General features: G+C 45.0%; 1 protein-coding gene across 2 annotated transcripts; it reads right to left on the minus strand.

Annotated features, from left to right (window-relative positions):
* Positions 1–477: 477 nt before the first annotated feature.
* WDR86 (WD repeat domain 86) lies at positions 478–22,844 on the minus strand. 2 transcript variants are annotated; one of them, XM_063179228.1, is made up of 8 exons: positions 22,764–22,844; positions 22,082–22,353; positions 19,246–19,387; positions 17,531–17,770; positions 17,338–17,446; positions 8,572–8,707; positions 3,505–3,608; positions 478–1,624 (listed from the first exon to the last, which is right to left on the minus strand). In XM_063179228.1, exons 2-8 carry the CDS (start codon positions 22,242–22,244, stop codon positions 1,406–1,408), a joined length of 1,113 nt encoding a protein of 370 aa, XP_063035298.1. In that variant the 5' UTR covers positions 22,245–22,353; positions 22,764–22,844; the 3' UTR covers positions 478–1,405. The 2 variants fall into 2 exon arrangements, with proteins under 2 accessions (XP_063035298.1, XP_063035231.1); XM_063179161.1 differs by having other exon boundaries at positions 17,338–17,770.
* Positions 22,845–23,767: the final 923 nt, after the last annotated feature.

Consider the following 23,767-nt stretch of genomic DNA (forward strand, 5'->3'; position numbering starts at 1 on the left):
TCCCAAATTAGTCTCTTGGTAGGCATTTGACAAAATTGAAGTGTTGTTTCCTACTAGATGTGGAAACCTGCCAGGTAAGAACTACTGAAGCAGGAGAGGAGAGCAGGGCCTGTGATGGCTCTGACCCACTGACACAGAGTTAAGGTGTCAGAACAGGAGGCTTTGGTGCCACCAGGGCAGTGCTGAGTCAGGGCTTGCAGTTCTCTGTCATCCCTGCTGTCCCTTCAGTCTGTGCTTTTGTGTCTGGTCCCCCTTCCCCTGATAGGAGAACTGAGCTTTGGCACTTTGGTGCCTGCTGGGAGGCAGGACAGCTTAACACACACCCAACTCCAACCTCAGCATTGAGGGAAAGGCAAGAAATGTTCCCAAAAGTGTATATGGGGATTTTTCCCCCTGTTCCATCCATTCTTCTGTGCTTCTACAGCCAGGCCACACCCCTCCCCATATATAAGACAAAAATAAAAACTAGACAGGCAGTTGTCTGGAGATGCCACATGTTTATTAATCCATTCTAAAAAAAGGATTACAGCATTTTTATCTTGCTGTAGTACAGAATAAATAAAGCCATAAAAATAAAAACATGTGGTTAGATATTTTTGTACTGGTTCTACAAAGAGTTATATCTGCAAATAGAAAAATATAAGAACCCTTGTTAATTCATGGCTCAGTGGTTATCAGAGAAGGATGAACCTGGAAAAAGACTGGGAAAACTCGAGTTTGACTGCTTATCCAATGCTACTGGCAACCTAGCAAGACACAGCTTTGGAAGGAGGAAAGGCAACACAAGGTCACCAAACAGGTGACTTTGGCACAAAAGGGCTGAGGTTTAGCTTGCTCTGTGGGTTATATTTTGTTAAAAAACCAATTAAATTCATTTCTGTCCTACTACTCCCAGCTTCCCAGAGAGAAGTCCAATTTGCTTTAAAGTCCTGCTGCAGAGCCAAACCCTCCTGCACTGGCCTTGTCAGCCAAGGACTGACCCAAAGGTCAGCTGTGGAGATGGAATTCAAGGCCACCTTTCACTGCCACACTGGGCTGGACAGGGGTCATGGGGCAACAGGAATGGGAAAACATCTCATTAGACACTGGGCAGCCAGAGGTGAAACACCTCTGTGCCAGGGAACTGATGCCAGCAATGATAAGGGAAGTTCCTAATTGCACTCATTGCTTCCTCACCTGAACCACGCTGCCTCCCCTGCTGACCCCAGAGCTGCTCAGCTGAGCCATCCCAGCCACAGGATCTGACCTGAGTCCATCTGGCAGCCACAGAGAATCCTGGCTCTTCCACAGAGGTTCAGACGAAGCCACTTCCCATCTCTTTCCAAGTTCTGGTTTACATGGACACAGTGGTGCAGAAAATCAAAGGTTCAGCTTTGGTCACTGACATAAAGCCTGCTCTGGACAGTCACATCAGTTCAACAGCCTCATGCTCCCCATTCTCCTGCTGTATCATACAGCCAACTTTATTGTTGAAGAGACGAGCCAGACTCCCCTTCTGGGAGCTCCTGCCCTGCACAGACCTCTCCTTCTTCGGGCGCCGCTTGTTCCTCTTGCAGATCCCCCGGATGTCCCAGACCCGCAGCGTGCCGTCGTGGGAAGCTGTGTACAGCAGCTCGTTGTGGATCTGGAACCACAGGGTCACAGCACAATCAAACTGCCAACAATCACAGCAAACACAGCTTGATCCCAACACTTCAGGCCTGAGCTCCTTGCAAGAGCCAGTGTAAATTATCACAAAAGCTGCTGAAGTGGGATGAGACATTACCAAGTCAGGACTCATTTCTCAGCCACTTCACACAGCCACAAACAGCAAGAGTTAATAATAACCCAGATCCTCTAGAAAAGCAATGGAGAACTAAACCCAATGTCAGAGCAGGCTGTGGTTGGGAATTTCTGCTGGAACTGTTTTCAGACTGCTGGTTTTGATGTGCAACTTAAGGAGACACCAAAATCATCAGCAGCGGGCAGCAGGGGTTCAGGAATGCTTCCTTCTCACTTCCCTTCTTTCTTTGTACTAAATTATAGGTACAATTCCTCCTTCAAACTCCACTGTTCTTCAAAACCTGCAGTAATTTAACTTGGATTCACTGCTGTGGTTTCATTTCCTTCATGGCCCATTTGCTGCTATTGATAATGTTTCCAATTGCCCTTGTCCTGCCCTGGAAGCCAGCCATCAGTCTTGGTGATCTTCCTGTTCCTGTATCAGTCTGCCCACCCCATGGGTGCCCTGTGGTTGCCTGTGACAGTGAGCATCTCCCTGGCTTACATGAAGCACCACACCTCTCATCCAGCCCTCATGATTATACCTAAGATCATCTTAAGGTTGCCACTTCTCAGTCCTCTCTCTTCCCAAGTTTTTTTGAAAATTCAATTACAAAGAAGAACAAGAAAAAGCCAAGCTTTGGCCTTATCAATACTTGGGGCTGCCCAGGGTGGTTCTATCAGGTACTCCCCAAACACATCCAGATGCCACCTGCTGCACAACAACTGCCCAGCACAAGGAGTTTGCAGTTTAAGATCATCCAGCCACTTGCTAATTCAGAAGAATATCCAAGAGAAAACTGTATTTACAACTTCATGTGCTTGGGATCAACTCCAAAAGGAATTTTATCTCCTCTCTTTTTCTTTGGACTGTCAGCCTGCCAGAATTACCAACAATGTCTCCCATTGTTAATGAAAATCTTCATCCTGCACACAGCTTACACTTACACTCCCAGTGCAGGGAGATGCAGATTCTCAGAGTGGCTGTCCCATCCATGGCAGTGTTCAAGGCCAGGTTGGAAGGGACATTGAGCAACCTGGTCTAGTGGAAAATGTCCCTGCCATGGCAGGGTGGGTTGGAATGGTCCCTTCCAATGCAAACCCCTCTATGATTCCATGGTCTTTGCATGGCCACCAAGGATTACTAACTCCCCCTAATGTAACTATTAAATGCCAGCCTCACTTGAGCCTAGACATTCTGCAAACAACATTAACTTTCAGTTTTAAGCCAGGGGCAGAAACTCCTCCATTTTCCTGGCAGGATGTGGGTCAGATATCGCTCCTGAGCTGTTTGGAGATGCCATGGAGATGCCCCGGGTGCTTTGGGGGACAATGCTATAATTATTCTGCCTGCATAAGGCAGGAACTTCTTTTCCCCTCAGAGCACTGCAACACTTATCATCAGTGTCTTGTAATGGCAAGGGTCTCATGAGGCTGGAGTCCATTCTGTGCCCCACACAGCATCAGTTCATCTGCCTCAGTTCTCATGGCTGCTTATCCAACCTGACCTGAAAAAACCCCAATCCCAGACATGGGGCTGTCCCTGGGGACTCGTTCCGTGGTTTCACTTATCCTTATGATTAGTTACAAGCTTTTCTAAAATTACATACAGAATATTCAAGTATTATGCTAGAACAACATCCAATCCAAGACACACAGAACAGTCAGCCACACCAGTTCCCACAAAAAAAAATGAGGGAGCAATCAAAAGGAAGAAACCCCAGCAAGAAAGCCCTTCCTGACCTGGATACAGTTGATGATGAACTTGTGTCCTCGGAAGATCTTCTGCAGGACTCCACTCCTGGAATTGAAAGCTCTTGCACAGGCATCTCCACTTCCTGTGAACACTGACACACAGCCAGATGTGAGCAGCCACAGGAGGACAGTTCATACCAGTTCAAAAATGTACCTAAAACCAGCTCCCAGGGGGGCATGACATATCATTTGGATTCTCTCCTCAAACCAGACCATTTTGCTGACCCCAGCATGCTTGACTTGAGTTGTATTTTTTAAAACACTGAACTGATTTAAACCTGAAGTTCCTACACACACCAGCATTTCACTCTACATGTTTCAAGTATCTATTTCTGCTCTTCTCTTCCACAGCTATTTCCCTGCCTGTAATAATTCTAAGCAGGCAATTTATCTCAAGTCTGGTTTTAAGGATTTCCACTCAACCTTTCATTTGTTTTACCAGAGTTATTTACAGCCTTCCATTCAGTACTCCACTGTTTCCATTACTTCTGCTGCTGCAAGAGGGGCAGGGCTGGGGTAACTAAATTGAGCATGACCAGGAATTTTGGCTATTCATCAGGTTTCCTTAGAGCACCTTACATGTTCAAAGAACAATTTCTCAACACTTCAGGTTCTTTACATCAGATCCCCAGACTGCTGCATCCAGGAACTGTAAGGCAGTGTTAATATTTAGATTTTGTACTTAGCAATATGCCCCAAAATGAGCCCATTCATGTGCTTTAAAGGCTACAAACTCTCTTGATAAACACTTCCCTTCAGTTAACCCAAACTCCTCAAGTTTTTCTAGACATAAATATTTCAGAGCTGCAAAAAGCAATATATTCTCTGCTCCCTGCATTTCATGTCTTTGTAAAAGCCACTAGCATGGGAAGATTTTTACAGAATTGGTGTGCCTGGAGCCAACAGATTCCTTATCTTTTAGGAGAAGTCAGGAACTGAATCTCTAAAAAGGCGTGAAAAAATTATCATAGTTGTAAATTCAGGACTATAATAACAAATTAGAGAACTGACTATGTACTGCCACAAGCTTTTTAAATTCAAATGAAACAGCAGGGAGCTGGGCACCTCCTGGGTGCACATCTAAGGAACATCTGGATGTGGAAAATCAATGTCACTTTATATGGGCCACCATAATTCAATTTCCAGCAGAGTCCTGAAAAAGCATCATGTCCCACTCTGCAAATGAGCAGCAACAAAGTAAAGCAGGGAACAGGTACTGATTTTTAACCAGTGAATGGAAATAATTTAATTCTGTTACAGACATGCAGAGGGTAGGAACCAATTAAGAGCTGTTTTCAAGATGCAGCTGCCAGTTTACTTCAGCTGTTGCCATCAGGATTTCCTTTTTGACAGACATCCTTTATATCCTTTGAACTGTCACTCTGCATTTAGGAAGTCTCTCTCCACCTCTGAATTTCAAAGAAGAGCTGTTGATCTAACCCAGATTTAGCATTTAAATACTTACTTATATATACCACCTGTGAAATAAACAACAACAAAAAAATAAAACTAATTTTCATTTTTTACTTAATTTTCATAGACCCTTGGGAGAACAGTTTTGAAAGGTTCCCCTGGAGCTTTTGTAACATGAAAAAAATATAAACTACGTTAAATTTTAAATGGCTGTGCACATACTTTAAGAGAAAAATAATCAACATATCATTAAATAAATTAGATTGAGAACCAGCTGTAATATTCCCTATGCTATTAATTACACAAGCAGACTGAGGAAAGCCACTGGAAACACATTCTGATGATTTAATGCTTAGTTTTCACATCTTTTTAGACTCCCTGTACACTATAAAGTGATTTTGGAAACAGACATGTATTTTTCCTCTCTTTCTTCTACTCTGTTTTCTTATTTAGCCCACAAACCCTTTGGGGCAATGGGCTCTGATCAGAGAGAAAGCAGCAGAATTAAGATCTTCTAACAGAAAATTACCACTTCATGGCTGAGATGTTCTTTCATGTTCTTGCACTGGTGCAAATGTGACATAAACCATAACAAACATAATTTAAATAATTTTTTCCACATTTTTGAGAGGCAGTTCTGATCTGTCCCAGGTGAGCAGATTGTATTTTAAACTGCACTACTTCCAACACTGGTATCCAGTTAACATGTCTTTATAATTCTAATTCTAACAAAATTATTAGATACTGTGGAAATAAGTGATGAATGCACAACAATAATGCAAGCAATCATAGTTTATAAATTAATCCTTAGGGGGAAATTTCCTCTTTCACTAATTAAAGTGCATATAATGCATTCAAACAAGTTCCTAATATTTTCCCAGAGCTTTTTTTTCTACCCTTGAAGTGGAACAATTTGATACTCCCTGTTTGACACTTTTAGTATTTTTACATTTGATTTAAAACAAGATCTTAAATAACTCTGTAAACTCTCTATCACACTAGCAGGATGTTCTTTGCAGGTCTGACTAAATACAGCAATATTGTCTGCATTTTAATTTAAAAAAAGAGTGTTGTGGATAAATAATGTATGTGTATGGCAGGGACAAGGTGGTAGAATGAGGGGGAAGAGAGAGAAAGCTGCAGAGCTGATGGAGGTGGCATCACATAATGAAACTTTTGTTTGAGCTAAAACTTCCTTTTCTTTACAGTTTGGTCAAGTCTCTACAGGTGGCATGAAGAGCAGGATCAACACTGAAATGTGGAAACCCAGGGCACTGGGAATATTTCCCTGTCTGACCAGGGCAGCACTGACTTTGACCCTCACTCATGGAGAAAGTTTCCTAAACTCCAGAATAGACCAGAATCCACAAAAGTGTGCAATAGATTACAGAGAGTAGTGTAGGTGCATCACTTAGGTGGGAAATTTAGGTTTTGGGATTTTTAGTGTGTTGTGGATGGAAGCAAGATGAAGGGCACAGGGTGTCATCCTGGGTTTCTTCTTCATGCTGCTTCTTCCTTCTTCTCCATGGGTTTGGGGGGCATTTTGTAATTGGGTAGAAAAGTCCCCATTGCAGCTCTGTGAGATCAGTTATTGGGTTAAAAGGGAAATAATCCAGGTGTCAGCTCTTAATTGGATAGTTTAGCTTTCAAATACCTTGGAACAAGAGATTTTTGGCCATTTTTGTGGTGCTTTTCCAGTGCCCTGAGCCTGGTGTGGACAGTGTGCAAAACTCCAGATAAGATAACAATAAAAAAGAACCTGAAGACCAAAAAGATCCAGTGTGTCTCTTTTCTGACACAAAACCACTCCAGGAGGGTCTCCCCCAACAGGGGAGCCCCCTGAGAGGGCCCAGCCAGAGTCCCAGAAGTCAGGGAATGAGCAACAGGAACCCAGCACTGAGCAACTGCAGCTCTGGAGGTGTCACTAATGAAGGAGACAATCCCTGTCTCCCACCCAGACATTCCTGTTCAGCACAGGATCAGGCAAACATCAGCTTAGCACAGATCACTGGCCTTTGGCTAGTCTTGACAAAATCAATGCTTTGGTTTGTGTCTTTATCATTAAAAGGGGGAAAACACACACACAAAATCATCAGTACTTTGTCTACCAGTGATTATCCCAGATTAAAATTTCTGGTTCATTTCCCTTGCTCTACCTGCCTGCATCTTGGAGCAGTAATAACTTGAAGGTGCAGTGTAGGTTCAGACCCTCTTCCATTTCAGCCTTCTAGCCAACTGTGGAAGCTGAAACCAGCAGAAATTACAACCTGCAGGTAGGGAAGAGTGGGGTAATTCTGCCATGGAGGTGAGGAGAGCTGAAATAACCATAAATTATAAATAAATATTTTACTGGAGAAAATCAGTGATGTGGGGATCATGCTGAAAGGAAGACCAAAACAAGGTTTCCTGGCTAAAATTCTACCTCTGGGCCTGGTTACATGCTATGTTTCCAAACATAATTAGGAAATCAGTTCAGCTCCTGGGTTATAAATACAATCAGGAAAGCATGGTGCCAGGCAACTGCTACTAAACTGTGCAGGTACAACTCTGCTAACGTGCACCATCTTGCACCTGTCAGCTATTTATCACCACCACACTGAGGAGCTGCCAAAAGAGAGATCAAGGCCCAGATAACAACCACTCATTCCGTGTGATGTGTTCACTTCAAAGCTGAAGGGAAGAAATCAAAATCAGGGAAGATCTGTGAATGTCTAGGTTAGCTTAAGACAGCCATGGCCATCTCCTTCAGGGTAGGAGAGGAGAGAAGGAGAGAAAGTTCTTTTTTGGGAAACAAGTGAAGATACATCAAGTCAAATGCCAGAAGCAGAATAAGACCAGGATGACACAGAGAGGTTCACTGATCAAAACAGAGGTGCTGTCTGGCAACCCAAGCCCAGACATGCAGAAGGAAAGCCAGCACAGAGGGATTTAAAGAGGGAAACAGGTTTGATGGTCAGCATATACTGTTATGTCAGCAATAGACACTGATGGACAGAAACCACTGTAAACAGGAGGGCTGAAGGTAGGAGAGCTGAGTCCTGAGCATTAGTAAGGCCTGGCTACTAGAGGAAAGTGATTTAGGGAACAAATCCACATATGATAACAGATAACAGGTAAAGAACTTGTGGAAAATGAGTCTGGGAGATGGTCAGAGCCTCAGCAGGAAGCCTAACAGTTAGAGAGGAGCAGTGAGCATCTGAGGTGTGATTCTGGCTCACGACAGGGTGTTACACAGAGCCTACAAGGCAGCAGAGAGAGGCACAGGGCTGTGTGTCCAGCAGCAGCACTTGCTGTCCCCAGCACACAGCAGAAGCAGGTGACAGACACCAGACTAGTTGAGGTTAAACCACAGAGACACAAACAACCAGACAGCTCAGGATTTAAGCCACATCCCTTGGTGACAGAAACAAAACAACTGCCTCTTCATTTGTGAGAAGAGGGAGGTGGAAAATGGAGAGAAGACCTAAGCTTCCCACATGGAGTGGTGCAGCAGTTTGGTACTGAACATAAACGTGCCAGAGTTGAAAAAAACTGAAAACTTCACAAGTGTTCAAAATTATTCTCCATTAACAACCTTCAATCAAACACAGACATGGCAAAGGAGACTGGAGAGGGCTGGAGAACACAGGAAAGGCAACTTACAGATGCCAGCGTGGTATTTCAAAGTGCTAACGCTGTGCTTGTGAGCCTTGTAGGTCTGGATCCGCTCCCCAGTGTCCACAAACCAGCACTTCACCGTCCTGTCCGCGCTCCCCGAGTACAGGTGACGGTTCACCAGCTGAGGGGAGAGAAAAGCACATCAGCAAAGGCCTCCCAGGCACCTCTGTGAGAGAGCTGCACTGAAGGGACCCATCCTAAGTCACATTTTCCAGCACAGAGAGCAACAAGCTGCACTTGAAACAGAGGAGTGGTGAGCAAACCAACCTTGAGTTCTTCATAGTCACATCTCCCATTGATTTCTGGGTCTTAAAACCAGCCCCCAGCTTTCAGAAGACAAAAGCCTAGCCCATCTGCTTGTGCCAGCAGGCAGGATTCCAGGGAACTTAACAATGCTAACCCTACCTCCATTATCAGTTATATTACTAAAGCCTCAAAAACCCCCCAGCAGCATTGTTTCTGCAAAGTATATTTGACAAGAACTCTCACCCAATTGTTACTTTTTAATTACAAAAAAGTTCAGAACAATTCTGAGTAACAAAAACTTTTTTAAAAGGTAAATTATATTAAAATCCTACAGACCATAAACCAGGGTTTATGTTTAGTATGATCACTCTGCACAAAGTCAGTATTCAGAAACACTAATACTTCCTTGAAACTGTTGTGTATCTGCATTTCCACAAGTCTTTTTAGACTGTTATTGAATGATTAAATAAATAATTATCCTGACACAGGTTTTTAAACATCTTCAAGCAGATCATCTTCTGCTGTGTGCTACCCCTCATGACAGCAGGCATCCTGCACGTTGTGGGAACTCACTGGTAGGAAGGATGGAGTTTGTTCCACATAGGACAGAAAATAATGAAAGGAAGGATTGCAGCTGGGGAACAGAGACAGAGAGAAAATAACTGACCTGTGCAAAACTAAAAACCAACCAGTTCACAGTAAACAAGCTACACAAAGCTTGGAAGCTCAGCAAGAAAAAAATTCCATAGTGCATAGAAAAATCTGGCATTCTCTGTATAAAGACATCAATCTGAAGGTTTTCACAGCCATTGCTATGTAGAGCCCAACTCCTGCTGAAAGCAGCCAGTCACTCCAACACCCAGCTGTGGCTCAAGGGAAGTTTTATGGACTTGTAGCAACCTCTGTATCAGAGGGATGGAGAGACAGGAGGGAGGACCCTGAGCCCCCACCAAGAAGTGAAATTTGAATGGTATTTGTCCACCAGACACACATATCAGAAGGTTTGAATGACCAGCAGTGCACAAACCCCTGATGCTTCTCCAGTATCTCCAGGAAACCAGCAAATGACAAATCAGCTTGTGGTCTTGCTTCTAGAGCACTTTTAAGGGTTGGTTTTCCTGCCACCTTAGATTTGGTCCCCACTCTGTATCTGTAAGGTTGGAATGTTCATGCCCTTCCATCTCCACTTCCAATCCAAAAAGGAATGACCCCATTCCCAAAAGGCATCAGAAGTGAGCTTGGTACCAAACAGCACTGTTTGTGCTGTGTTACAACGTGAAGCAAAAGGTATTTTAAGAAATGAAGCACTACAGTGATGGCACTGTGATAACCCACACAAGAAATGTGAGCAGGCAGACCAAGAGGCTCCCTTGCCACAGCTGCCACCAGCTCAGCTGGAGCAGGACATGCCACACTCCCTCCCAGCAGAACCTGGCCCATGGGAGAGATTTCACAGCTGAATGCCAGGAGCTTGTAAAGCACAAACCACTGTAAAAAGCCAGCAGTACTTTGAAATGTCACTTCCTATTACTTTTAAACTGTTTTAGAAACAGCATTAATCTACATCTCCATGAGGAGAGAGGATGAATGGCCAGCAGCACTAACAAAACCAAGAACCACAAGTTAGCCTGAGGAAGGACTTTTAAATTTCAGTCTCTCCCTGAACAGGCATGAAGAGCATTGTCATGTGCACCTGCTAAATGGAAGAGGATGCTTGGAGTTGGGATCCTGCTGCGTGGTTTGTGGCCAAGTTGTTGCATTTCTTTTTTAGACATCTTGCTAGCAGCATCAACCCACCCACTGAGCAAGGAAAAACACTAAATTATAACCTCCCACAGGTAAATGCCATTCTGCATTAATGGTACATTAGGTTATACCAGTTCATTTCTACATTTAAGTGGGTGTATCAATGAACAGGAGAGCTGCAGCTTACCTAGATTTGCTAACTTGTTAGATACAAAAATGTTTGAAGTTCTGTGGGTTTACTCAGGTAATTTATAGCATCAGGATTTTAAGAGCCTTAGAATCATAGAATGGTTTAGGTTGGAAGGGACCTTAAAGATCATCTTGTTCAAAACCCCTGCCATGGGCAGGGACACCTTCCACTATCCCAGGTTGCTCCAAGCCCCTTCCAACCTGGCCTTGAACACTTCCAGGGATGGAGCAGTCAAAGCTTCTCTGGGCAACCTGTGCCAGGGCCTCAGTACCCCCACTGGAAAGAATTTCTTCCTGATCTAAATCTACCCTCTTTCAGTTTAAAGCCATTTCTCCTTGTCCCATCACTCCACAGCCCTGTCCAAAGTCCCTCTTCAGCTCTCCTGGAGCCCCTTTAGGCATGAGAAAGGGGTCTAAGATCTCCCTGGATCCTTCTCTTCTCCAGGCTGAACAACTCAACTCTCTGTGCTTGTCTCCCTCTTCATCATCTTTGCAGCCTCCTCTGGACATGCTCCAACAATCCATGTCCTTCCTGTACTGAAGACTTCAGAGCTGGATGCAGCACTGCAGGTGAGGTCTCACAAGAGAAGAACAGAGAAGAATCACCTCCCTTGACCTGCTGCCTGTACTGGCTTGGGTGCAGCCCTGGATAGGGTTGGCTTTCCAATGTCTGAGATCTGGTGAGGTGGTCAGCACATGAACCATCTCAATTAAATTCAAAGCCTCTGTGCTGCCCCATGAAACACTAAACACTTCCATGCACCCACCTACCTACCTTCCTTCCTTCCTTCATTTAAGCAGGCAGTGCAGTGTGGCATGGGAAAGGAAGTATTAACAGGTTAAACAATCCACCAGATGCCACAGACTGAGCCTGCAGCAGAGCCAAGAGAAAAGCCAGGGCAGGCTCTGATTGTCACACAGCCCCCCATTGCCATGGGATTTTTATAAAACAGCATGAAATGGCTGTCAGTGAAGAAAGCCTTCAAGAGCTCTCAGCTCAGGCTGGAGCTGCAAATCAGATCTGTCTTTAGTGATATGATAGGCATAATCTCATCTAAATTGGTTCACAGCTCCACAGCTAAGGACACCCCCCTTACAGTCACTGTGGTCTAGGGCACAATTCCTCTCATCCTGAGGCACATCTGAAACAGAACCTGCCTTAAAACTCATTATTTCCCATACCCAACAAAGACAACCTTCTCAGCTGTGGCCAGAATAATTCAGGTGGGGTCACTCCTTTCTTGACTAAAGATAGGTCTAGCTTACAACTCCAGCCCAAGCTGCAACACTTCAAATATGTGCATTTATTCTATATTTAAAATAATAATTATCATCACTTACTGTTCCCCCAGCGAAAGCACCTCACAAGCTGGCCCCACACTCTGTGGTTTCAGAATGTTTAGCAGACACAGTTACATATTCCAGTCTGTGTCTGCCCAGAGAAGAGGTGACATTTCTAAAGCTGTATTTTCCTTGGCTGGCTTTTGAGCACTTGGCTTCACTTTGGCCAACTGCCCAACACAGCTCCTGGCCACAGAACACCATGGCCAGGCAAGGACACCTGCAGCAGTGTGGACAACACAGAACAGATTTGCAGCTCAGATACCAATGGGCTGAGTGGGCATTTCAAACCCATGTAGCTTCAAAAACATTAAAAACCTGATAAAAGTTTGATGCCCAGTTCTAAAGCCTCAGTCAGACAGCAGAAAAAAAAAACAAAAAAAACATTGCATTGATATTTGCAATTCTGGATTGTTAATTTTTCTCATGAGAAATTTTGCTTTGAACCAGATGGAACACTGACATGTGAATGGAGAAAATTTGTCTTAATCCTCGACCCAAAGTACTGGACATGTAACTATTCCTTGAAAAAGTTCAGTCAAACTGCTTGTGAGTTGCAGAGTAACAGCAGTAGCAGAAGACTAGTTGTAAACACTTGAGTAGTTACAGGTCTCATTAATAAGAGAAAACCTTGGTTGTAGCCCACAAACACACCAGAATTTTAATAAAGAACAAATTATCACGTCCAGGGTTGGTTTTCAAGACAATCACAATCCTATTGCTTCACAAGCTTGGCTGAACTGCATAAATGCAGCAGCTTAAGCCAACCTCTACCTGTAAAAATGCCAAAAAATATCTGCAAAAGAGCTGTTTAGCAGATATTTCAACCTTATAGGAATGGACTTTGCCCTCCTGATTACCCTTTGCTATGAGAAACAAGTTTTGGAGAGCCAAGGAGAGGCAATTAGTTCTCCAAAGAGATTTGGACACATCCTTTTGGTGAGGGTCAGTGCACTCAGACTGGCCCTCATGAGCTTCAGGATGAGCTCACATGAGCAGCCACAAACCCCATCACCAGCTTATTCTTCTCATGGGGGTCAGTGTTCCTACAATCTGGAATTTGGGTCTTCTGTTCACAGCCACTTCTAAGTCAAGAATCACCAAGCTGGACCAATGTCAAGATACAACTATGTAAGCCTTGGGCTGAGTTCAGAGTTTCAGGATCCCATTCAAACCACATCCATTTTAACAAGCTAACAAACTCCCTGAGGGCAAGAAATTGTTGGGGTTTTTTTTTTTCCTGAGAATCCATCTAGAATGAGCTCTCTGGGCTGGCTGTTAAGAGAATGTTTTTCAACTTTTTTACTGCAGTACACAGTGATGGCTCCGTGTTTTGTTCTTACAGGTGTTGAACAACTTCACATTCCACTCATTCACATCTTCATCCTCTGATGCAACAAATACAAACACAAACTGCAAAAAATATGTGAATTTAACTGGTGTGGCAAGAAAACATTTTTGTCCCCGTGATCACAACAGTTGAGCACATAAACAGAGCTCAGGCAGTGGCTTTGTTCAAAGCATTCTTTTCTTCTAGTCAGCTTTAAAAGGCAACTGAAGGGAATGGTCCAAACAAAGGAACTTTTGCAGGAAAACCAGAAGCAAGCCCTTGCCCACTCATGTTCATGTTCTTCAAAAGGGAGTTTTCTTGCAAGAATGTTTGCAGTAGGATCCAAGCTAAATTCCAAGCTGGATCATTTCTCTCTGCCAGCTTTTGGCAGCACAATTTTGATAAATACTCAGAGGCAGAACAATCAGCAAAGGACAAAGCAATCCTTGTGAACAGTTTGCAAAGCTACTTAGGAGAGACATTTAGAAAAACACACATAAGTAAATATTTAAATCAGGGTTATTCAGCCTATTGCAGGTAGACATTAATGAAAATGCATATTTGACTATTAATTGCAAATACTGGTCTCTAGCCAGGCCTGAAATTTTAAGTGGAAGAATGAGCATGAGCTATGTGGTTACACTCAGCCCACCCTTGCTTTTTCCCATCGCTTCCTGTAAAATCTCATTATTGGCTCTTATATGAAGAGGGAGCTCCCAAAACAGCTGCTGTACTTTGTCTGCCAAGCCATCAACACACTGCAGGAGGAGGAGAGTGAAGAGTTCTGGCTGCTCCACTGTGAGTTACCTTGCCTGACTGGGAAAGTCAAGGAATCAATGCTGCCAAAACACCTAACACAGCTCCCACAGCAGATAGAAAGTTCTCCCAGCAAAACCCCTCTCAGTCCAGTTTAAATGGTGGAAGGAGGAGAAAAATGGCATTGTGCCAAGCTGCAGAACCCCCGTGGCAGCAGAGCACACGAGGGGGGTTCAGCTGGTCACCTTCACCAGCCTGAGCCCCAGACAGCAGCACAAGCCTGGGGAACAGGGCAGCTCAAGCTCATCACTGCCCTGCCCAGAGCCACCAAGGACAGGCACAAGGGAGAGCCCCAAATGCACCAACACTTTCTGTTCTGCCATGCTAGATGAGAGTTGTCTCCGGGCTCCTCTACTTACACTACCTGGAACAACACTTTAAAGGATCTTAGAGCAACATGGGAATGTTTAAAATCTGAACCTGTCTGGGGCATCACCCCTCTCTGCTTTCCACACACCACCAGTGCAGGAAGCAGGGTGGAAAACATGGGTGTGCTTTATGGCTGTCTACCCAGAAAACTCCCTCAAGAAGCTCCAGGAATTTCCATTCACTGCTCCAGTAACACTATTGGTGTTTACTGTAAAGCAATGGGAGATGACTGGAACAGGCCAGACCTAATTTGCAGCAGTTCAGAACATCCTGGGGCATTCCCATCAATAACAGCTTTTTAAAGTTGGGGAAAATATGGTCTCAATATCCAAATTTTTCCTGATCTGTGTCCAGGATGAGAAATCACACTGAGCATTTCTCAAACTTTTTGAAAGGTCATCCTCCCTTAGGGATCTTTATTAAAATAAAATAAAACGAAAAGAAGTCTTTATTTTTTCCTTCCCTTTTTTTCTCCCCACACAAGCATTGTACCACCCAGAGAACAGGTAACTGCCTTCAACTGCTGGCACCAACTCAGCTCCTCCAGGACAGCAGAGTGAAAATCTGATGCAATTAGCAGCTCACTGCTGCACTGAAGAAAATGAATTACTGTCAACAATTAAAACTTCTGGCTACTGTGGGCAACTCACAACTACCTCCCAGTGCTTCCTGACCCAGGGTTTGAAAAATACCATCCCAGCTCATTGCCACAGATTCCAACACTGTCACTAGGAAGCCTGAGGCAAAAAAGGCCCCAAAAGCTTTCTGAGAACAAAACAAAAATAATAATAAAAAACACACCTCTATTCAGGAAGTTTCCTTTCTGTTGAAACATCTTTGTACAGATTCTGGTGATTGACCCCTTTCTAAAAGAATGAAAATACCATGTGGGCTGTGCTGAGAGGCAGCCAAGTGGAACAGAAGGGACAGTGTTGAACCCAGAAAGGCAGAGGGAGGAATTAGGAAAGATGGACAGCCTAAAGCCATTCACCAGCAGGGACTGCTTAAGCTGGGCTAAGTTGGAGAGGCCTGGACACTAAATGCTCTCTGTAGGGGCTGTTTGTACCTCAGCTGGACCCTCCCAGCCCCAAACATTAACTGGTGATGAGAGAAGAGAGGGGCTACCAGTCACTCCAGAAGATTTGGCCAGGACTGCTGCCAACACAGTCTTGGCAGCAGCAGCAGTCTTGTGTACTCTGAATTGTTCAGGTTTTCCAAATAGATGTACTGGTTTTGCTTTTCTTCTCCTCTACAAGAAGTTCTGTTTGCTTAAAGCCATTGCTTAACTCTGTGCTCACAGGCATTGCTCATTCCTGAGCATTCAAAGGGCATAATTGAATTTCCCAGGCTTCTGGGAGAGGGTCAAGCCAGCTTTGTGTAACAATTTTAGCAAGAACCCAATTAAATTAAGGCAAGCTCTGTTGTTGCCAATCTGTGCCTTGGAGAAGGGTTACAATTAAACAACAAAACATAGCGTGACACTAAGGACAGCAGCAGATTTACTTCAGCATCCTCAGAGTATATTACCACAATATCATAAAAACAAGATTTAACACTGAGAACTTACCCAAGCAAGACAAACATTACTCCAGGGCAATATGATACTGTGTGGGGTTTTTTTCTATTCTTTTCTAAAAGTGAAGGAAATCAGAATTCCTTCAGCATTCCCAGGTTTTTAGTCTTCTAGTGTCAGCTGTGACTACCTTATTTAGAGACAAAGGCAACTTTTATTAAACAGCTATTAAAGATACATCCTGTGGCCTCTGTAAGGGAAAAAAAAACTTATGGACAACAAACACAAACAGGGAGATGAGGGAGAAAAGCTTCTGTCATTAACTTCAGCCTGACACATCCATGTATAAACATTTATGCTGACCTGAAACTGAGTGACAGACCAGCATGTACTCTCTTTAAATGCACTATTAGCATTTTCTGGTGGATAATGAGCTTGTGGATAACTATCATTCCCCTCTTGCTTCATTTGCCTGACCTCCTCCTCCCCCCTGCAATGTTAACAAAGTTGGCAGCATTCAATAGAAAAATACTGCAAATAGAAAAACAGAGTATAGTTTTTCAGATCTCATTACATTTTTTCTCTCTCTCCTCCATCATTTCCTGATTTCTCTCCCCCATGCTCTGCTTCTCTTTTCCATTTTTCTTGCCCATTTTCTTGTCTTGGCCATCTGTTTCTTCTTTATTTTTTCTCACATCTTGTCTGTGTGGTCTTTAATGTAGGATTTGTTTCAGCTTTATGCTTTCCTCTTACCTTTTGCCCACAGTTTTGGGTCTGTTTTTTTGAAGTTGTCTGGTTTACTGACTGTTGTTCCCCTCCCCTTTTTAAATTACCTGACCCTGTGTTACTTGTTCAGGTTATTTTCTTCAAAGTCTGGTGAGCCTGACTACACAATCCCACTCACTTGAAAAGTGCTCTCAGCACACCTACCCATGAGTTCCATGACCTAGTGGAATTTAAATAGATGTTTAGCTAGAACTTAGACCAGGGCAGCCACCAGAAAATAAGAGGAGATCACTAAGTGTTTTAGAGGGTTTGTCTCAAGACCAGAGAGCACTATTATTTTGTTAGTACCTAAATATTTAAGCTAATCATTTATAATCTGTCTCAGAAGAGCTTCTTTATGAATGAAAAATAACTGAGACCCACATGAGTTAAGGCACAGACACACAAAGGCCCTCAAGGAAGCCTCTGCCCTTACCTCTAGGCAAATGACTGATCCTTGGTGCTCTTTGAAGACTTTCAGCTGCTCTCCAGTGACAATGTTCCAGGTCCTGATGGTGTAATCCGTGCTGCCAGAGAACAGCTCCCTGTTTGGTGCATCAAGGATAAGGCATAAGACGGCCCCAGTGTGTCCCAGCAGGGTCTGGTAGCAGCGCCCGCTGGACACCCACCAGACCTTCACAGTGCAGTCCGTGCTCCCTGTCACCAGCAGGTCCCTGCTCACTTTCTCCTCCTCCTCCTCTTCCTCCTCCTCCTCTTCCAGCACATCCCTGGAGGAATAGTGAGCTAGGGTCAGCACACAGTTCCGGTGGCCCCGGAATTCCTGGATTTGTTTCTCCTTGTCCACGCTCCAGCAGCGAGCTGTCCTGTCATAGGAGCCACTGAAGAGATAGTCCTTAGCAACCAGGATTCTGCAGAAAATAAAGGTTGTGCATGTGAACAGTGTTGTTCTTCTTTCATAACCATCTTTTGTCACAATTTCAGTACTCCTGAGTTACCTTGCCTGACTGGGAAAGTCAAGAAATCAGTGCTGCCAAAGCACCACACACAATTCCCACAGCAGCATGGACATAACATCTTTGGCATTTTAAAAAATCAAGCACTTCCCTGTTTCTACTTTTAAAATTGAGATCCCTCATACAAGTATATTGATGCAGATATTTTTACAATATGGCATTGTAACTTTGTGCATTTTGTTTTGCTAAAATTACTTCCAGCAAGGAATATGAACTTTCAGAAGTTATATATAATACCGAGAAGTTTGTTTTGTTGTTTGGTTTGCGTTTGTTGGGTGTTTTTTTAATTAGCTACTTCTTGTTAATTATTCACTAATATTTCTTTATAAAAAATTATTTTTAAACAGACAAAACAACATCAAAGCAACAAAACAACATTCCAGGAATCTGAACTGTAACTTACAGTGTCCAAAATAACCATCTTTCCATCATCGAATAAGGAGAGTGTGAGAAAAAAAAATATGCTTAATTCCACTTAGCTCAGGATCTCAAAAAAGGTAAAGCATGAGCACCCATCTTATTACATAATTGAAGAGCAAACCAAAGATTGCACCTCAGGAATTCAACTTCCTGGGCCTTCAAAATAATGAGTTGTAGTTGCACAAACATACAAAACCAGAAAAAAATCTACAGCTCATATTTCCAAACCAGAGATAGGAAACATCCATAACCTGCCTTCTTTGTCAGCTGAGCTTGGTCCTCTGGAACCTTTCAAACAGGCAACAAAGTCATATGAATGGGGAACACATTTCCCTTTTGCTGATTCAAGCAAAAATCAGGCCTGTGCCAAAACACAGAACCAGCCTTCCTAACTATTTACAGAATCTCACTACACATCATATGTGTTTTGAGTTTAGAAAGGAACTAAAAAGCCCACACACCCACCAGAAAAGAAATGTTAAAAAAATACCAATCTTTGACTGCTCTATTTGCCATTAATTAAATCCAGTCCAACTATTAATAAGCACTTTAAATGGAAAGTCCAATCAGCCACACACAGTAAGTTTATTATTAAACTTCATTTGACCAAAAAGGAATGATAATTACAGAAAAATCCCTGACTTTATCCCTCTTGCTGACACAAAAGCTCGACAGGATGTTTTTAAACCTATTTATCAGCAGCATCTGTTATCAATTGGATCATTTCTTCTGGAATTCCATTCCTAGCCCTGGATTCCATTCCCCTGCTGTGTGCCTTTCATTTCTCTCCTATCTGTGTCAGCAGCGTTGCTAGAAAAACCAATCACTGCAGCACAGAACACGAACTCAGAGGTTTCCACAGCCCCTTTCATGAGTGTAGCAGTGGGGAAACGCAGGGAAATGATGGAGTGTGTGATGGCAGATGACAGGAGCACGGGGGGACAGCCCACCTGTTGACAATGGAAGTGTGGCCTCGGTAAATGGCCAAGCACTGCCCGGTGACCACGTCCCACTTGCGGATGGTGTGGTCGGCGCTGCACGTGAAGGCAGCCTCGTTCTCCAAGTGGCAGAAGGTGATGTAGCTCTCATGCCCTGGGAATAACAAAGGGAATCAGTCACTGTGAGTGCAGAAAGGACAGGTCAGTCCAGCTCTTCTCCTTAGCCAAAAGAAAAATGCAAACAAATGTAGCAGAACTGCAGTTTTAAATGCACCGCTGTGCTTTTCATGCTTAAAGACTTGTGTAAAACACATTTCGAGTCACGGCAGGAAACTTCACTGATATCAGGACTAAGTGAAAGAGTAAAACTGTGCAGTTCCACCAAGCAGGTAAATCAAACAGTGTTATAAAAATGTAATGAGATAGACTAATATCAATATAATAAAACTCAGACTAATGAAGTTTGAAACCAGTAAAAAACAGCTTATTTTTAATTAAAAAATGTTTTTGCCTCCTTCTTCTGAAAGCAGGGAGAAAAAGGCAGCATTTCAACCCAGGCCACCAATTGTCAGGACACAGCCATAAATCAAAGCAAGAAACTCTGAGAAAATGACCTGAGACTTACCAGCAAGTTTGGTTTCATTGTCCAGGCAGAATGAAAAGCAAACAAAAAGACATACCAAGTAAATAGCCAGCCAATATTTTCCCCCACATGAGTAAACCCCACAATTTTCTAAGTATAAGTATTCCTTTAAGGAAAAGAAAGGGAGGGAGGGAGGATTAGAGCACAATTGTTTACACAATATGTAGAGTACACAGGGATTCTACAGTTACAATAAAAAGAGACACAACCACTGCTTTAAAAATGTCACACTGACAAACAAGGCAACACCAAAAAAAAGGAATCAATATTGCCACCTCAAGCTTTTGCTAGTGCTTAGCAAGATGTGTCATTTTTCTATTGTAATATTAAATTTTTCTATTGTAATATTAAAGGCACCACATGTAAAAATCACCTTAGGATTCAAGTCCCAGCCTTTTGTGTGAAGTTGCTGTCACCTATCTAATCATTGGACTACTATTACCTTGCACTCTTCTGCTTTAACATTTACACTGAAAGTTTTTCAGAGCAGAACTGTTTCCTCTTAAGTCACTATTTACAACAGTGACAGTCATGGCTGAAGTTGGTGGGCCCTACTGTGACTTAAATACTATTCTTTGAGGAAAAAAAGAAAATAAATAAATGAAAGAAGGACAGTTGTGATTAAAGAGAGACAGATGGACAAAGGTAATAGTAAAACAGAATGTTGTAAAATAAAGAGATGGTAAAAATGTGAGGGAAAGCAGACTGCCCAGTAAAACACTGTTTCACTGACTGCAAAAACCAGATTTCAGTACAATTCCTGAAGTTTAAAAGCCTTGTTGTAGTTCAAAAGCAAACCAGAATCCATGTTACAAACATATGGCTTGTTTCCTCTAAAACAACTTCATCAGATGCCAAAAATTAAACAGATCACCAGGGCTATAAGCAAAACTACACTCATTCTCCCATATTTGTGAAACTTTTTGCAAAGCAGCATGAATGGATCAGGTTTCAATCAGTGGGATTTTTCTCACAGCATCATGCAATCCAGCTCTGAGATCAAAACAGCACCTTGGTTACTGCACCAAAGTCTGCCAGGCAGATTTTAACCATCAGGAATACTTGACCCACACACAGGGTGCCAAAACCCCATGTGGCAGACAAGGTCTGGTGCTGGTCTGGCCAAAAGCAGCCACCATACAAGTCTGCTGGTTGTGCTGTGGTGGAGCTTGAAACTGCATTAGAGATACAGGTTTATCAGTAATTATAGCTTGTAAAATTAAAATTGACATGACAACTGTGTGCCTGCATAATTATAAAATACATACAATTATCTGATTTGACAGGCAGCTCACAAACCACCCAGCCCAACCTTCTTTAGAGTTTACCCCAAACACTGGCAGATTCCATAATAATGGATGCTATCCAATACATTTTTCTTTCTAGTTTAAAGGGATTTCTAAGCCTAAAGCAAATGCAGTGAGTTTTCCAGAAGCTAGAACCATGGCAGGATGTGGGGAAGAAAGACAATACTCCATAGTGAAAAACAAGCAAGCAAGAAAACAAACAACAAGGAAATCACAGCAATGTGATTTCTTCTTTGGAAGAAAAAAAAAACATTAGAAATTCCAAATTTAACAGCTTCTTTTTTTTTTTCTGTAGGAAAAGAACATTCGTGGGAATACAAACATCTTTAGCCCACATCTAGACTTTTGCATGTCCACTGTCTCCAGTTTTTTTTCTTTTCAATTACTGACATGCCAGTCTAAGGTTAATAATTTATTTTTTTTAATGTAAAATGAATTTAAATTGAAAAAGCCCAGCAATTAACATTTCTGTGTGTCAGATGAAGAGGGAAAACAGAAGTAACCTATTTAGCAAGGTTCCTTGCCAGACTTGTGGGTCAAGAGGTTCTAAATAAAGACCACCTGGAAATTAGATGATTAAAAGGACCAAAAAAAAAAAAAAAAAAAAAAGAGAGAGAATAACAGAAAGTCAGGTTTTTTTTTTCACAGGGTAAAACAGGGCTTTTAGAAAGTGACATAAGTTAAACTTCGCACACCCTGAGATAAAAGGATCCGTGCATTCAGTCGCGCTGATAACCTGTTTTGGGTTGAAACAGCTCCTGCTGAACGCTGCTGTAACAAGCACCAAATCAAAACCAGCATGATTTTGGCTGCCCGCAGGGACTGAGCGAGAGCAGAACACGCTGAGCGGCCTGTGCCATGCTCAGACCCAGAGCCCAGGCGAAAGCCGCTGCCGTACCTTGGAAGTGGCCGTGGCACTGGCTGTCGGCCGTGCTCCAGAGCCGCGCCGTGCCGTCCTCGCTGCCCGTGAGCAGCCGCTGCCCGTCGGGGCTCAGGCTCAGCCAGTTGATGCCGCCTTGGTGATCCGTGCAGACCTTCACGGCCGAGCCGCTGTTGCCCATCGCGCCGCAGATCACGGCACACCGTGGGGCTCCGGAGCTCCGGCCGTGCCCCACAGACCGGCTTCTGCCATTACCTCAAGTGCGAAACAGCAGCGCGGCGGTCCGGGCTCTGCACAGAGACACAAAGGGGGAACGGGGGAGAGCGCGTTAAATCGTTTCGTCCCCCCGTGGCTGCATCGCTGCCCCAGCCAGGGTGAGCCGAAGGCACTGAGCGCCCGGTTCCCCGCAGGATCCCAAGCCCCACGGCGGTGGATGGGCGCACACGCTGCCCGCTGTGCCCTCTCCATGGGCATCGGGGCAATCGGGGCACTTCCAGCCCCTTGAGGGACTGAGCCCGGACGGCGGTACCGCTATCTGGTGCCCTCGCCGAGGCTGCTGCTTTTTAAGCAATCTTAGCGCTGACTTTGGGCACGCCGAGGAGGCGACGCCTCCGAGAGGGGAGCCCGGGCTCAGGCGGCCCCCAAAGCCCCGGGCTGCCGCCATCCCTCCCGCACCGTCCCGCTGCATCTCGGCACTCACCGCCCCGAGCACGGCTCCAGCGGAGCAATCCCGCACTCCTGCTCCGGGCAGGGGGAACCTCCTCCCGCCGGGGCACCGGAGCCACCGCCGGGCCGAGCGCAGGGTCCCCCCGCCCGCCTCCGCCCTGCGGGGAGGCGGGAAGGGCTCCCGCCGTGCCCCCTCAGCCCACCCCGGGGCGGGCCCTCACCCCCCGCCCCGGCCCTGCCTCCATTACCTCCCGCTCCACGTTCGAGCTGCTTCCCCCCGCGGCGGCCGCTTCGCCCCGCCCGTGCAGCTCCCCCGGGGTGTTGCCGCTCTGCGCCTCGTCCTCCTCTCCGGAGGTGCCCGGCAGCGCTGCCCCGCCGGGACGGCCTCTGCCCGCCGCGATCCCCCTTGCCAGGCAGCGGCCTCCCCGGGGCTGAGCCGCCCGTACCGCAGTTCAGGGTCCCGGCGGGGCGGGAGGGTCTCTCCGGGCTGGGGTCTCGTTAAGAACCGCACCGCAGCCGGAGCAGCCCGACGGCACCCCCGCATCGGCCCCGGGCTCGTCCCGGGGGAGGCAGCGCTTCCTGCGGCACCTTCGCCCCTCAGGACGCCCGAGGGCACCGGCGTTTCCTCCCGGCTTCTCCGGTGCCTGCCGGGGGACGCAGAGGCTTGTGCTGGGAGCCGGACTGAGGGAAGCCATCGCCTTTTGTTCTTCTGCTCTCCCCGGGGGAGCTCCTGCCACGTTTCCCCTCCGGAGCCCCAAACCCGCTGTCTCGCTTTGCCCCGACCCGAAGCTTTTGGGGCTCTTTTAATTAGCGCTGCCCCTTGCCCATCCACCCCGTGGGCACGGCTTTGGCGCTGGGCCCCAGCTTTGTGCTGCTGCAGACCCCACCTGGCCGAGGGCTCTGACAGCATGGGCTCAAGGGTTCTGTCCCACCGTGCTGCAATTAAATGTAGGAAGGCTGAATCTCCTGGGTAATGTGGAGAGGCTGTGAGCTCCCCGCAAGGCAGCAGCAGGGTCTCAGGTGGATTCCCCCCTCAAC

Source organism: Melospiza melodia, chromosome 1 (assembly GCF_035770615.1).
Source record: "Melospiza melodia melodia isolate bMelMel2 chromosome 1, bMelMel2.pri, whole genome shotgun sequence".
NCBI classification, from domain to species: Eukaryota; Metazoa; Chordata; class Aves; order Passeriformes; family Passerellidae; genus Melospiza; species Melospiza melodia.

Coding starts and splice junctions, on each gene's coding strand:
- WDR86 (XM_063179161.1), bottom strand. CDS start 22,244: ATGGGCAACAGCGGCTCGGCCGTGAAGGTCTGCACGGATCACCAAGGC. Junction 8,708..17,337: donor GATCAGTCATTTGCCTAGAG/GTAAGGGCAGAG, acceptor CTCTCCCCTCAG/CTGGTGAACCGTCACCTGTA. Junction 1,625..3,504: donor TCATCATCAACTGTATCCAG/GTCAGGAAGGGC, acceptor CTGTGGTTCCAG/ATCCACAACGAGCTGCTGTA.